We start from the raw sequence: 16,427 nt of genomic DNA, 5'->3' as shown, positions 1-16,427 counted from the left end.
CTGATGGGCCTTCCCTTCCCCTCACTCCACTGAAAGGGCCCTTATCTCCCAGGACTTACATCCCGTGAGGTCCCGTGGCCCGATCTCTGCCCTCATCTCACACCACTTTCAATGACTCAACACTTGACCTCTGCTTCCTTTCAGAAACACATTTTTTTTCTTGGCTTTGGTGACGTCAAATTTTCCTGTTTTTTTTCCAAATCTATGTCGACAGCTCTGACCTTTCTCCTGAACTCCCAACTCATAGACCCAACTGCCAACCCAAGATCTATCCCTCGTCTGATCATTTGTCACCGTTATCACAAGCAGGACCCTCACTTAACTTAGTAGCTTGCTCCCTGGCCCTCAAGAGAGGACAATCTGGTCTCTCCTTCCTTGTTAGTGCTCCATAGTTAACTGTCCAGAGAGCTGCCAGAATGCTCTTTTATCAAATATAATATAATCACTTCCTAGCTTAAAACATGCCAATAACTGCCCAGTGCAAGTAAAATCAAATCCCTTTTCTGATGGCCTATGAGATCACATTCAACATGTCCACCTTCCTCTCCTCCACTCCCTCCGTGATCCACTGGGTTGCCTAGCACGCTGGCTGTCCACGTCTCCCACACAAGCCCTGCCTCAGGGCCTTTGCACTGCTCTTCACTCAGCTCCCCCCAGATCCGGCCCCTTCTCATCCTTCAGGTGTCAGTCCAGAAGTCGCCTCCTTGCTGAAGCGCTTCGCCCATGGAACCACTTCCTCTCCCACTACCGTTTTCATGTTCTTCAGAATACGTTTCAAGATCTGAAATTCTCAGTTTCTTACACGTGATTGTCTGCATCCTTCCCCTGGAACATAAACTCCACAAGGCAGGAGTTTTACCCGTTTTGGTTACAACTCTCCCCAGAGCCTAAAGAAGAGCCCCTGGGTCAGTACACACGGAATGCACCCGTGAATGAACACGGGGTGGCTCCCGCCTCGGCCCCTTAGTGGGGATGTTAAGGGACGAGGGACCGACTTCTCCCTCAGGCTCAGCAGCCCCAGGGCCCACCATAACTTTAGGGGCCCCCGAAAATATTTTCCTTTGAATTTCTTTTCAAATCAGGAGAAAATAAATAAACAATAATGAACACGTAATAACGACTCTAGCCTGGCTTACATTCATCTTTCACCAGGGCTGTAAATCGTAAACATAATTTAGCAAAGAGTAAATATAATTACTGCATTTACCGATGCAGTAAAAAGTAAATGTAATTATTTATTTTATTGAGGTCACACTGGTTGAGAACACCGTATAAATTTCAGGTGCACGTCATTCTGCTCTGATTTCTGCATAGACTACATCGTGTTCACCCCCTGAAGACTAATTATGACCCACTATTTTGGGGGGACAAGTCAACCCCGCTGACCCCCAGCTTTCTCCATACTGAGAATGATAATGCCACCTGGCAGGGCCATGGGGACGATTAGCTGAGGTGACATGTGGCAGCGTAGCCTCTGAGGGCCCAGGAGTCACAGAGCTGGCATGGAGGGGGACAGTGTGCTGGGCAGGCTGGAGCAGGGGGACCTGAGTGTGTTCCCCAGGTGTTAGGAGAGTCTGCCTGGCTTGGAAGTCCTCTCGTAACACAGAAGCCAGGCCGGGTGGGTCTCCCGCTGCCCATTTGAGGAGTAAAGAGAAATGGCAGCTCAGACTGGTTAAGTAACTTGTCTGAATTGTGTAGCTGAAGCCAGGAATTAAGACCCATTTTTCTGATTGCAGATCGTGGGCTCCCCACAGGGACCCCCCATGCCCGGGGGGTCCAGACCCTAACACCCACCTGCCCCTGAGTGCCTGGGATACGGTACACAGCATTTCTTTTCAGGAAATCATGTGCGCTCGCTGGGGCTCCTGCATGCTCCTCTGCTAGAATCTGTCACCAAAGGCTCGATTTTCCTGTGCTGGGGCTCGTGCCAGAAACTCAGGCTGCCAGGTGCTGCTTTCCAACTCTCAGACGGGCTGCCCTCCCCTCCCGCTCCCCACAGGGCCCCCACTCCACCTGCTCCTGGACGAGGCCAGCTCGCGGCCAAGCTCAGGGGCACCACGGCGGCTCCTGATTTTTCTCGCCTTCCTTGGAGGTGCTTGGGCTTGGAGGGGAAGGCAGAACATGCATCTTGGAACAAATCTGCTCTTGATCATGCAAATGAATGCCCGGCTAATGCAGGCAGACTGTCAATTTCACCAGTTACGATGAGAGAGAGAGAAAAGGGGGAAAAAATCCCCACAGCGGCGACTGATGAAGAATTTCAACCGAAAGCTGCTACTTCAGAAAATAAGATCACTCTCCGTGAACGGAGCCTTTCCGGGCATCGCAGGCAGCCCTGATGTTCCATGGGTAGGTGGCTAACTTGGCAGGTGGTCATTAGGACTCCGTGGGCGGCCCATTGCTGGCCTGGGGGGTGCGGGGGCTTCACACGGATTTGAAGGAAGCCCTACGCACCCACACTCTTCAGTCTGTGGGAATTTGGCAGGTCTCTGCGGAGGTGACGGGTGGGTCCAGGGGGCTGCACTGGGGCGGGGGGGAGCTCCTGCCCCTCCTGTGACTTCCCCTGGGAAGCTGGACGGTGTGTGTTTGTGTGTTGGGCTCCAGATGGTAGTGATGCAGGATTGGCACGAGGAGAAAGTATGCGTGTGCGTCTGCCATGATTTGGAAAAATTGGTTTCAGGTGGGGCGAGGTGATTCTGTGATTGTCATTCCTTTGTATTACTGCTTTCTCTGGATAATTCTCTGGATCAGGGAAAATAGCTTTGGACACTAATCATAATACTAAAGTTAAAGAATTATGTGAAAAACTGATATTTATTGAGCACATACTATTTGCCAGACGCTTGTGCATACCTGAATCCTCTCAACATCTTAATGAGAATATTTACTGATAACCTCTCAGTTTTACAGATGGGGAAACTGAGGCTCAGTCTCTGGGGAATTCGAATGCTCTTGATTACAATACAAGGACACACAGGACACTCTCCCTGCTCTGTTGACAGATGGCTAGGGGAACGGGGTCCTCGTTAGTTCCTTCATGATGTGTCACTCCTGCTGGCAGGGCCACCATGGGTCCAGTGACCCCTCTCCCCAGCTGTCCTCTGAGGTCCTGCAGAGGGATGTCCATCTCTCCACATAGTATGTGTTAAACTGTATTTTGGTTATTTACTTTTACTCATTTTCTCTCTCTTCCCTGACTGTGAGCTCCTTGAGGGCAGGACCTTAATTTGTATTTATGCCCCAAACACCCAGCATGGCATCTGGCACACAGCCAGTGACCTCATTAAGTGTTGCATGACTAAACAAACAGGTCTTGGTGTCAGAAAAACATGCCTGATACCCTGTTCTAGGCTCAGAAATAAAAGAGAAACTTCAACACTGTGTCTAGAGGGCAGCTGGTAGCCTGGTTTCCACTTGTGTGTCCACACCACTCCACTGCAGTTCTGGGTTGGGCAGGATTCTGAGGATTCCTCTGGGCTAGGATCGTGTCTGGTAGAGCTTAGGTGGTGCTAGTGCATTTACCGACCCTGTTCTGGAGTTTCGCACACACGGGGCTGTGGGCAAAGCACTCCATTTGGAGCCAGAAGACCTGCAGGGGACACCTGGCTTTGCAAATGACCAGTTAGATGACCTTGGGACAATCTCTGGAAGCCTGTTTCTTCCTCATACAATGGTGTCAAATACCAGTTCATGGGTATCTACCTGACAGTGTCATGGGTGAGATAACGTAAGCATGTGGGTGGGACTGCAAAGCCCTTTGACATAGTGGCCCTTATCCTAGCTCTGTTCATGGACATCTGAGTACCCGGCACACTTGGTGGTGGGCAGTGAGCTCTTTGAGGGCAGGCCTGGCTTTTCCTAGAGTGCTGTTAACAGAAAGAGGGTGCCTTTGGAGTCAGGCTGACCTGGATTTGAATGCTGCCTTCTCTCTGACTGGCTTCCATCTGACAATAGTTCCATCTGACAATAGTGACAATAATTCCTGCTTGTTTGGGGTTTGGGGATGCATTATTTCATTGAAGACTCCTAGGTTAGAGCGTGACATGTGGTCAGTTCTGCATAATGTCATTCTTTCAATCTAACAGAGATTCATTGAGCACTTCCTGTGTACCAGATACTTCCCTGGGCACCAGAGATAAAGCAGACAGTAACACTGATAAAGGCTCCGTGCTCACGGGGCTCACATCCTAGTTGAGGAAGACGTACAATAGACAAATAAGGAACATGTCGAGGGGTGTAAGTGCTGAGGTTGGGGAGCAGGATTAGGGAGGAGGAAATGCTGGGGATATGGCTGCCCTTCCCATCAGAGTGGTCAAGGAAGTCCTCTCTGAAGAAGCAGACTTTGAAGGAAGTAAGGCAGTGAGTTATCTGGGGAAGAACATTCTGGAAGAGGAAACAGCAAGTGCCAAGACCCTAAGGTGGGAGTGTGCTGGGCATATTTGAAGAACATCAAAGGGACCAGTTGGACTAAAACACTGGAAGCAAGGTGGGGGAGGGTAGCAAGAAGTGAGGTCAGAGAGCAAATAGGGGCCATGTCGGGGAGTGGTCATTGTAAGGACTGTGGCTTTCCCTCTGTGTGAGCCGAGGCCACTGAAGACCGTGAGAAGAAGAGTGTCACGATCTGACTTATATTGTAAAGGGATGGCTCTGGCCACGGGTCTCCCGGATCACAGGGGGAAAGGCAGAAGTAGGGAGATAGTTGGGGGCCATTAGAAAAACCCTGGAGAAGGATGATGGCCTGCATCAGAGCGATGGCAGAGGAGGTGGGGAGAGGTGGCTGGATTCTAGACACATTTTGAAGATAGAGCCAACTGGATTCGCTGATGGAATGCTGGTCGGATGAGAGACAGCAGAGTCCAAAATGACTTTTGGTTTGGAGCTTGAGCATGCAGAAGCATGAGCTGCTGTTCATTCAGTTCATGAGATGGTGAGGACAGCAAGAGAACGTGCTGGTTGCGGGTGGGGCGTAGGTGGAATCCGCAGTTGATTTTGGATGTGTTAAGAGTGAGAAGCTATGAGACATCTAAGTGAAGAGGTCAAACAGATCGTGGGCTAAACCAGTCTATAGAGTTCAAGGGCAAAGTCCAAGCAGGAGGTGTAAAGTCGGGCACATCTAGGGGATATCACATGTAATGGCAATGAAAGTGTGGAGCGGGCTTTCAATCCACCTGTTACTACATCCCTCTTCCTCTCAACTCTCCTCATCCGTCAGCGTCCAGATGGGCTCCCAGCAGGATGCAGGCTCGCAGGAACTACTCCCTGGCATACTAGGACGTGTTCACATGAGAGTGAGCGGAGGAGGGAAGTAAGAAAGCAACGGTCTAACCAAGGATAAACGTGCTGAGGGAGAGCTGCCCAGGGCTGAGTTTGGATAACAGCTGTGGAACAGGGCTGGGTGCTGCTTCACCAAGCCCTTCCAGCAGTTTCCCTACTCTGGTGCCCAGGCTTGAGGGCACATTTTCCCAGGCACGTCCTGGTGTGGGCTGTGAGCTGCTGTCAGCAGACACCATCTTTCTTTGCGAGTAGACCAAGGAAACATCTCCTTGAAAACCTCAGAGGGAAATTCAACGAGAGGGATGAAGATGCATTGTTGAGGAGGGATCCGGTCCTTGGGACCCAGGCTCTTGGCTGGAGGGGCTCAGAAATTCAGGACAGAGTTGGGAAACTCCCAAACACGTGGCTGGGAGAGGATCAGGACAGACCAAGGTGGCCGCATGACCAGGCAACCCTCTTACAATGGACTGGCATAATCAGAAATTATAAACTCAGGCTGCCATCTGGTCAACCACAGTCCCGGATCCACCAATGGGAGCCCCCCTTCCCCAGCCCCATGGGTGGCTTTTCCACTGCTAGTGGGAGGGGAATGGGAACCAGCTGCTAGGACCTGCCCCCTCCCACCTGTCCAGGATGCTCCCCAGGCTCCTGGGAGAATAAAAGTATTTCTTCCTCTCTCTAAAGTCAGAGATGGCTGGGATAAATTTTCAGCACATGGTCCAAAGAATCTGAACTGTGAGGCTATAGTCTCTTCTACACCAAGATTCTCACATCTCCCGCACAGGCTATGCTAAATGAGATGTTGCGTGGAAAAGGGTCCAGGGCCGACGGCCATTTCTTCCCATGATGCCCATGCTCCAGGGCATTGTCTCCGGCGTGGGGCATGTAGAGGCTGCAGTGCAAATATAAGAACATTCGTTTCTTTCTCGCACTTTAAATTTTCTTTTGATTTTATGAACCTTTTGTAACAATTCAGTATATTGGTACAGGAGTACACACACATATAATTTATACTTAAATGGCTGTGCTTATGATCTTTGAATTGACAAGCGGCTTGATCACAATAATCTGAAGGCCCACTGTTTTAGAGAAGAAAGCCCAGGGCTGGTCGTGGAGCGTGGCATCTTTTCAGTACTGCCTGAGTGTGAGTCAGGGTCAACAATCAAGTTGCAGCCTTGTGTGGGAAGGGCTGTGTTACAGATAGTGCTCGGCAGAAAAACGTAGAGATGGGTCAGGGGCAAAAGGTCTTCCTCCATAGCTGTGAGTCAACTGGCCGGAAGCTGATAGTGACTAAGGTCTACTCTACCACCCCCCAACACACACACACAGACACACACACATGCTCACAGATCACAACACTCTCTCTCTACATATACATATAGAAAGACTCACAAATATATACACATATAGGTTATATATAACACGCAAATATGCGTAGGTAGTAATATTAGTAATATCAAATCCATGATATTCTTTTTCACATTGCCACACCTCCCGACACAGCCAACATGAATTCCTTGTTATGTATCCTCCCACCCCATTATCCTTTCACAGAGAAACAAAGAAAATGATACACATTTACGTATTTACAGATATACGCAGGTTGGTTGTTTTTAAAAATATGAATGCTACCTTAATTTCACTTTCCTCTCCTTTCTCATTTTTTGTTTTCCATTTAACAACATATCACAGGCATTTCTTAAGCCAGTAGACATGTATCTAATTCCTTCTTTTCATCATCTGCATAACATTTAATGGTTTGGGTGTATGTATCTTAATTGAGTCAACCATCCCCCTGTTAATGGACATTTGAGTTGCTTCCAACGTTTTCCACAATAACTGATGCTGTGATAAATACTGTTGTATACATACCACGTCAAGGCGGTGCTTTTAGTGCTGTAAGATAGATTTCCCTAGGTGAGAGATATTACCCCAGGGAACAGGATAATCCAAGGGAATGCAGCGTCCCGTCAGGTTGCGTGAATGATTTTTTTTTAAATTCCAGTTACGCTGCCTTGTATTCAATAGAGCAAGACAGAGGCCTGTGTTGAATGTGTGTGTGTCCTCTCGCTGTGTTTCATGCGCTGGGGCCACCATCCCAGGTTTGACAATCTAAAGGGCCTGTCAAGAGCAGCTTAACAAGGAGAGGAGGGCAGGCCAGAGGACAGAGCCCCTTCCAGGGTGAGCCGTATCCTTGCAGGGGCGATGGCCTCTGGTCAGAGCAGGAATGTGTGTTCAGGCAGATAAAAGACCTCACAACTTCCTCCCACTTTGCTGTGTCTCCAAAAAGCCACAGGAACCTGCTTTTCCAGGTGTGTGGTATACACTTTCCTGGGTAAGAAATCCAGCTGGAAGGCTGGGGTTTGGGTTTTCCTGCCAGGACTGTGAGACGGTGCCCCTTCATCTACCTGCCTCTCCTTCTCCCCATCCTCAGTGGGACAAGCACCCTTCATGGTGCAGGGGTATCCACGCCCTGGAACCCTGAACTTACAGAGCTCCCCGGTCAGCTTCTGCTCACTGTTTCCCACAGTGATTCATCCACAGATGTAATATGTGGATGTGGATGCATCTGTGTTGCTTACAACTCTGCAAGTGTCTTATTTCTGAACCCCATCCCCCATTACCACCTCCAAACTCCTTATAGAGCCTTTGCACATAGTAATTTTTCAATGATTCTTTTCTACATTGTTTTTTTTCCTTTTTCTCCCCAAAGCCCCCCAGTACATAGTTGTATATTTTTTGTTGTGGGTCCTTCTAGTTGTGGCATGTGGGATGCTGCCTCAGCGTGGTTTGATGAGCAGTGCCGTGTCCGCGCCCAGGATTCCAACCAACGAAACACTGGGCCGCCTGCAGCGGAGCGCTCGAACTTAACCACTCGGCCACGGGGCCAGCCCCTCAATGATTCTTTTCTAAACAAGCAAGTGAGTCGATGACTCTTGCACAGCCAATAGGGGACCTGTGGGGCCTCCGCACTGCCTACCTTCACGGCCTTTGCTCTGTTGATGAGCCCGTCGTCCTGAGAACTCCCGATGAGCAGATCGACCTTCGCCCGTGGAAACCTCTGCAGTGCCCTGGCTGGAGCCTCTCGGAGGTACTGGCCATCGACCACAGGTCCCCAGTAGTGGAACGGGCCGCTCACGGCCAGGAGCTGCATTGGGTGCAAAGGGAGGCCATTCTGTGTATGGATTTTATCTTTGTGTCTTTTCATGGTTCTAGAATAATCAGTTGCATTACATTACTTAACAAGGTGTTCACCATAATGAACACTGATGCTGTTTATCCATCTGGGGCTCTAATGGGAAATCAGAGTAAAATGACTGGAATGAGCAGGCAGGACACCAGGCGGTAGCGCCAGGGGCTGGAAGGCGAGTCTCGCTCTGAGCAAGGGAGCTTCCCAGAGCCTCTGTCGAGGTGACACGGAGGAATGGGTGAGCCTGAGCCTGTAGGTGTGTGAATAAGGCAGGAGGAGACACTGATCAAGGAGGGGCTGATTGCCAAAGGCAGGATCCGGCAGGGAAATTCACCAGCTTTAGCCGCTACCCAATTAGCCCACATCTGGCGTCTCTGAGGATCAGACCCACTCCAGGTCTGCGAGTCCAGGCTCACTGCTGAAGGGATCTGGCCATTGGTTCAGAGCACAACAGTTCTTTCTGCTAGTGTCCCCTTCATTAATGTCAGGGCCAGCCAGAGACTGTGGGCTATGAGCAGGCTCTTTGCAGGCTGGAAAAGGGAGCACACAGCCGTCCTATCTAAGCGTGCATGGTGGCCCAAATCCATTGCAGTCACGACCATAATGCTCAATACGTGTGGCTGTGACCTGACAGAGTGCCACCACAGTCCTGGCACAGGCAAGACCTTTCCAAGTGTCACTTCACTTTATCCTGCTCCTCTGTAAGGCCCATGCCATTAGTCTCATTTTAGAGATAAAGGCTGATGTGCCCAGAGATCTGTCAACCTTCAGTGTCCATGCTTGGTCCTTCACATACTGGGCCCAAGCACGGCGCTGGCAGTCTGGGAGTGTGCCCTCCAACTCTAGCTGGCCATCAACCTAAGTGTGGCCTGGGGCAGGTCCTGTCTCCTTTTCAGGCCTGGTTTTCCATTTGTAATAGATCAGAGAACGTCCCTCCCCAACTCGCACATGAGTGCCCACCTTGGTCTGGGCGTCATTGAGGACGTTGGCGGGCTCCTGGCGGAGGCAGGATATCATTTCTTGGATGGACGAGGTGGGGCAGCCGACCTCCTTTGCGAAAGCAGCTGCCTGCTGCTGAGCCCTCTCCTGGCTGATGACCGCGGCAGGGGAGAGCGCGGAGCCGCCCTGGAAGAGAAAGCAGACTTAGGGCCGATGGTCTACATCGTCTCCTTCCCGGGCTCAGCCCCGAGATGTCAAGGCCACATCAGGGCTCTGCATCCTTCATCCAAGCTTGCGAGTCCCAGGACCCTTCCTGGGGAAGCTCACAGGCATTTGGGAGGTCAGGACTGATCAATGTCACATCAACATGCTGGGTGACCTTGAACGAGTGTCTCCCTAGGCCTCGGCTTCCTCACCTGTGTCCAGAGGGCACTGGATGGAGTCAGCATCAGTCTTGGCTATGAACTGAAGTTGTATATTGAGGCAAAGGGCTGATGGTGGTTGAACGGGAACAAGGATCAGAGCTGTCCTCTGAGAAGAGAAGTCTGCAAAAGGTGGTACCACATCCACCCCACCCTACCCCACCCCACGCCTCCTGGGGGCTCCTTAAATAGCAAGCTTCCCTGGCCAATTAAGATAAAGTTGGATTTTAAAATAGATGCTCACCTAGGAGGTGTTGGAAATGCAGCCATTGTGAAAGTACCTTGTTCCAGCAGAGTCAAAGTAAGGCTCTATGAAAATGTTGGGTTGCTGGGAGCATTTCCTCCCTAAGAATGCAGGTGATGGGAACTGGGTTCCGGGGGGTCTCTTCCTGGCCATGGAGGGTTGGTGGAATTGGGTCATCTGCCCAGGTGGGAGAGGTGAGCTGAGCTGAGCGGGGTCTTAGGTAGAATCTGGGGCCCTTGTCTGGAGTCACCCCCACCCCCAGCTCAGACTCTGGCTACCTGGTACGGAATCACGGGGGACACAGGGTGGGACAGGGGTCCTCCTAGCGCCATCACTATCTCTAGTGCTCTTGCCACTCAGAGAAACGACACAGCGACCGTGGGCTGGGGACTTGGCTGGTTAACTCAGAGTTTCCCCCATTTGACCTCACTTGATCCTCATAACAGCTGTGCATGTTAGCTGCCGTTCTTGTCCCCATCTTACACATGGGAAAATAACGAAATAGGGAAATAAAGTCACTTGACCAAGGGCAAATGTCTGGTAAGGGGCGGAGCCAGCCTGCGGACTCAGACAGCTGGGCTCTGGAGTCCCTCTTGCTCCAGACCCGGGGGCAGAGTGGGAGGTTCTGGTCCCGTGGCAACCTCTGTAGCAAGGGGCCGCCGGGCAGAGAGGAGGGCTGACTGCCCACAGGCTTCCACCCGCCAGGTGCTCACCCGCCAGGAACCTTGTCTGCTTTGTCTCACGTAACCTCCAAAATGACGAGATGAGGTAGATACGCCTCTGCCCCATTTTGCAGACAAATGAACTAAGGCTCCAGAAGGAAAGGGAAAACTCTCATTTATCAAGTATCTAATGTGTACCAGGAACCAGGAGCTTGGCCACGCCAAACAACACTACTGATAGTTAATTTATTGAGTATTTGCTAAGTTTCGGGCACAGCTGTAAGTACTTCACATACATTAACTCATTAAACCCTCTCCACAACCCTGAGAGGTAAGTGTTATTTACCCCCTTATCTTAGAGAGGAGGAAACTAAGGCGCAGGACGGTTCAGCATCTTGCCTAGTCTCACACTGCTGGGGAGTGGCCGAGCCAGGACTCCAGTCCAAGCAGCCCACTCTGGGCCATGCGCTCAACCCCCAACTGACACTATGTGCGTTGTTAAAACCAGAACAACATGGCGCGTCGTGAGCTGAACTGTGCTGTCTTACTCCAACATGAAGAGACCAAGGATCTGGCTGACTCCACGGAATACGTTTGCATTCTACACTCTACCCTGAGCTAAAAATGCAGAAAAGGCAGAGCTCAGTTTCCTCATGCAGGAAATGGGTATATCAGAGGATGCTGCTCTCACTGGGTCTTTGAGAGGATGGTTGAAGTAAGGCAGAGGAGAGCATTCTGGAACTGTAAAGTGAGGTGCCTGTGCTCACCTGAGCCATTGGTGCTGTTACCCACTGGGTAAGAGACAACAGAGAGATGCCCAGAGGCGAGGAGACCCATCCTCCTGAGGGCCCAGCTGGACAGATTTCCTAGAGTAAGGGAGCACACTCCAGCCCTGCCCCTGGAAGGTTCCCAGGGGTCTTTGTGCCTCTGAGTCAGGACTGAAGGGTCCTGGACAAACACAGGTTTTTCCATGAGAAGGGGCCGTCCTGCAGGCCAGACTGAGAGCCGAGGGCAGCTCTGGTGGAGGAGAGACCCAAAGGGCCGGGAGAGGGCCCAGGGCCCAGGCCTGGTCCTGTCCACAGGAGGGTCAAAGCTCCACATCTCAGACGCTAAATGCAGTCAGAGGCAGCCCCCAGACCTGGCTTCCACCTCCACACGATGACCCACATGTTACCCAACACCTTTTCCTCCTGGGTAACGTGGACACAGTGGTATCAACTCCACGTGGTTCCTTAGGAGGTGAGATGCCTAACAACACGAGAGCTAATCTTGATAGAGTGTTCTCCACGCGCCAGGCACGATGGAGGGTTTTCTGTGTGGTCTCAGCATTTTACAGATATCAGTTTAAGCCTCACAAGCATTCCACGAGGCAGATGATATTATGATCCCATTTTATAGATGAGGGGGTTAAGGCACACAGAGGTGAATGACTTGCTTAAGATCACAGAGCCAGTCAGAGGCAGAACTGGGATCTGAATGCAGGTCCCTAGGAAGGCATTCTGCATGTTCACCTGACGGGTTCTTGATGAAAGGTGGCGACACTGTTATCACTATTTAGTTGTCAGGACCATGTGGGGACCTGTGGCCAGAGTCAGAGGTGAGGCCGGACAGTCGGAAGCTAAGCCGAGGGAGAGGAAAGCATGGAGGGTGTGGATGCTGAGAGCCGCCCTGTGTCCTGGTGCCCGGGAGCCCTTCCCGAGAGCTCCGAGCTGCTCACAGCAGGGCTGGCTGCCTAGTCTACAGACTCAGGACAGGGACGGGCAGGTACATTGGTTTTCTGTCCTCAACCCACTTAGATAAGCTCAGAATCTCCCGCAATCAGCTGGGTTGGCTGCAAAACGCACAAAGCAATGAAATTAAAATAGCCAGCCTGCCCCAGGCCAGGGATGCAGCGAGGCTGACAACGGACAGGGTCAAGATGATTTAGCCCTAGGGTGGGGTCCCTGTGCCCACGGGTTTATCTTTCCAACCATGAGGGGGCCAGTTTCCTGAGAACCACTGGATGTGCTTGTCTTAAGAGAAAACACACACACACACACACACACACACACACCTGCTAAAGGTATTTGAGGTCAAAGCCCCATGTTCTCAATCGTAAACTGAGCAGACAAACTGCAGGATGCTGAGGTGGGGCCGCTGAGCTGCCTCTGCCCGCAGGTGGGCCGTGAGGACATGTGGATTTCAGGATGGGGCCCTCTAATGTTTTCAACATCATCTTCGGCTATAAAAAGCCAGAGCTCCTGATATGGCGAGGAAGTGGTTAAAGGCGTGGGTTACGCTGAGATAGCAAGATGGCTCAGAGAACTTTCCTCTCTCTCAGTGTTTTGTTTTAATCGATCTTTCTGAAGGAAACCTCTTTCTTTATGGAAAATCAGTGGTTGAACAAGACAACGGCCGGTTCAGTCCTCACTTTAAAGCACTTGGTCAGAGACTAAGAACTGGGGGACTGGAGGAGGGGGGGATGCTGTGCAGAGTCATGCAAGGGGCTGGGGCTTTGTGGGCAGAACCATGTACACTGCCCATCCCTGTCTTGAATCTGTAGACCAGGCTGCCAGTCCTGTCTGAACCTGGCAGAAGGACTGGGTTCAAACTCCAGCTGATGTTACTTGCTGACGAGGTGACCTTGGCAAATCATTGACACCAGGGGCCTCGATTTCCTCATCTGTGAATGGGCATGAAAAACCATACTTCACAGGTCATCATAAAGATGCCCAGGAGAAGATGGCAGCTGTCCCCTGCACAGGGCGTGGTGTAGTTCGTGTTGCTGTTAGCCTGGTGGAGGCTCACAGGCCCCCTGCAGGGCTTGGAGGCAGCAGAGTGTCTTCAGGCTGCCCTGTCACGCCTGCAGTCCCTCAGCCCGGATCCGTGCTTTATCTAAGTCTGACCTAGCTATTCAATGGCTATGAGTTTCCGCTGGTTGTTTTTAACTTTAAAAATAGTGCAGGGCAAAACCACAATTGCTTACCACTGCCTTTTCTCCCTGGAGCCTCTGAACTTTGTAAGGTGACTTGACCTCGGTCAGCCACTACGGTCACCTCGGAGCCAGGACCTGCCCCTGTCCAAGAACACGTATAGACACACACAGTCACAGACAGAAGGACACTCACAATACAGTCACACACAGATGCACTCACACCCACGTACTCACACAGAAACATACATGCCAAGACATACAATACAGCCACACATACTCAGAAATACACGCAGACACACACACACAAACATACATTCACACAAAGACACACACACACACACACAGACTCACACAGACACACACCCTCAGAAAAACACATAGACAGAAACACACTCACACAGGGACACAGACAGAAAGACACACCCACCCACACAGATATACAACAATACACACACATACACACTAGACTATTTCTTCTTGAAATAGACACCACTTACAGGCCTTCCACGAAGTCACCGACCAGAAAAGCAACAAGGAGGGGCTAGTTTCTGTGACAAACATGGCTGTCCCAGGAGGCCCAGTGGCCCTTTCTTAGAGGGGTCAGTGAGTCCGAGGAGGTGGCTCTGGGTGGAAAGGGAGCCCTCCAGGAGGTGCCTGCTCTGTCTCTTCTCCTTCCTAGCACCCCTCACACTCCTCTGCCCCTCCCTCTCCCAGGGATTCCTCAACTGTGGGGAGGACGGGGTCAATGAGTTACCTCCTGGAGAAACAGGGGATGGTGGGACGCTCGGTGCCTGCCCAGGGCACTGCCTGGGAATCAAGGAGCTAATTCATGCAGAGCCCTTGCAACAGGGCCCTGCATAGACATAACTGACGTAATAGATGTAATAATGACGGCAATAACTGATATTTAAGTAGCACTCTAGGAGGGCTGTGCTCGTAAAAGCTCGTTTATATCCCAGAAGAACCCTACGAGGTGGGTACCAGTATCATCTCAAGCCCCGGGCAGAGATGGGTTCATTTGCCCCAAGTCTCCCAGCTGGGGAGAGGCGGACCTGGGATTTGAACCCAGGCAGTGGGCTCCTCAGCTCCATGTTCTAACCACTGTGGTCATCGGTCCCTTTCTGTCCCTGTGTGAATGGGAGGCCAAAGCAAAGTGAAAAGCTCATGGCTCTAGGTCTGGGCAGACCAGGGCTTCCATTCCAGGTCTACCGGTTGCCATCTTGCCACTCCCTTCATCTTTCCAAACTTCTAGCTCCTGATCTGTAAAATGGGGACATTAGGGTGAAGATTCACAGAGCTGATGTGCAGACTAACCGGGATAACGGACGTAAATTACCTAACACATAATTAGCACTCGATAAAGTGAGCTGTAGTTATCATTAATGAATATTGTTATCCATATGTTTAACACCTACTATTTGACTTCTTATCATGGCATAATAAGTCACTTAATTACAAACCAAAGCGACAGACAGCAAGTCCCTTGCGATTTCCATCATGGAGGCCTGCCCATGCTCACTTCCATGTCTCTACCTGCGAAGCCGCTGTGGAGCTGGCACTCCTGCGTCTCCACGGTAACGCACACTGGCCAAAGGACTTTCCTGCCCACTATCCTGATTCAGTTCTCGCCACACACAGGGAGGTTCGGATTAGGTAAGAAGGACGGTCTGTTTTTAGGGAGGAATTCTCTGCCACACAGAACCTGAATCCAGGTGTTGCAACTGCAAACTCAGTTCTTCTCTCCATGATTTCTCATTGGGAGAAATCAGATGTGCGACCCCAAACCCTGACCAGACCATTGGGCCTCTAGGAACTTAATCCTCTCTAGCTGGTTCACTGACTGGACTGAAAGGTATTACCCAAGAGTTATCAACCTGATATTTAATTTAAGGATTGGCATGGGAGGCTTGGCACCAGATGCAAGAAGTTTTATTTTATTCCAGGCAAAGGGAGTCACAAAGAAATGTGAGTCCCAAGCCTGAGTGAGGTGGATGCTTTTTGAAACTACAGACTATATCCAGCAGGACACACATGCCAGTGGCCTCAAGGCGAGGCTCTCTATCATCAAGGTCAAGAGAGAGCCAGGAGTTCTCATGATTTGAGAGTTCAGAGAAGAGAGAGATTTCTGAGCAGGAGGGAAAGCTGAACCGGAGGAAGCTGCACAGAAGAGAGAGGACCTGAGTGGACTTTGTTGGGAGTAAATGATTGGAGAAAAGGAAAGAAGGTGGATGGCCACTCCTGGGGGAGGGGGCAGGGATGGCAGGTGGGTTCAGGGGCCTGATTACCCAAAGGAGCTGTAGGGACAGGAGCTGGTCCTAAGTAACCCAGCATCCTCAGAACGGTGCCTGGAACTCAGAAGAACGTGCATTGAATGAGTGAGCCAGTGACTGTGTGAGCGAGGGCATAGAGGGATGGATAGATGGATGGATGGATGGATGGATGGATGGATGGATGGGTGGGTGGATGGATGGACAAGTGAGTGGATGGATGATGGATGGATGGATAGATGAGTGGATGAATGGATGGATGAATGGATGGATAGACTGATTAATTCTCCTGAGTGAAGAGAAGCATTTGCATAGATGGGTAGTGAGGAATAAAGTTGAGAGGACTTTCAATCCAGCCTAAATAAGAGGGTGGTGAACCCTTGGATACAGGAGAGCGATCCTCCAGGCAATGGGGAGTCAGTAAAGGCTTCAGAGCAGGGTGTTACAGGAAGTACTTTAGGAATGTCATCGAGTCATCTGTCTTTGCGTCCTCAGTACTGAAAATGGCGCATGGT

At 50.9% G+C, this 16,427-nt stretch overlaps 2 protein-coding genes across 2 annotated transcripts in view; one reads left to right on the top strand and one right to left on the bottom strand.

Annotated features, from left to right (window-relative positions):
* Window positions 1-16,427, bottom strand: part of TG (thyroglobulin) — a 243,372-nt gene that overhangs the window by 29,465 nt on the left and 197,480 nt on the right. Inside the window, exons 41-42 of the mRNA XM_070632069.1 lie at window positions 9,425-9,589; window positions 8,255-8,422 (exon numbers count right to left, since the gene is read on the bottom strand). Of these exons, the coding sequence (XP_070488170.1) occupies window positions 8,255-8,422; window positions 9,425-9,589 (333 nt within the window). The remainder of the gene's footprint in view (window positions 1-8,254; window positions 8,423-9,424; window positions 9,590-16,427) is intronic.
* Window positions 1,831-16,427, top strand: part of SLA (Src like adaptor) — a 64,161-nt gene continuing 49,564 nt past the window's right edge. The window contains exon 1 of the mRNA XM_070632112.1: window positions 1,831-2,349. Within this exon, the coding sequence (XP_070488213.1) occupies window positions 2,339-2,349 (11 nt within the window). The 5' untranslated portion in view covers window positions 1,831-2,338. The remainder of the gene's footprint in view (window positions 2,350-16,427) is intronic.

Source organism: Equus przewalskii, chromosome 8, assembly GCF_037783145.1.
Source record: "Equus przewalskii isolate Varuska chromosome 8, EquPr2, whole genome shotgun sequence".
In the NCBI taxonomy this organism is placed as follows: domain Eukaryota; kingdom Metazoa; phylum Chordata; class Mammalia; order Perissodactyla; family Equidae; genus Equus; species Equus przewalskii.
This window is presented reverse-complemented; position numbering and strand designations above follow the sequence as displayed.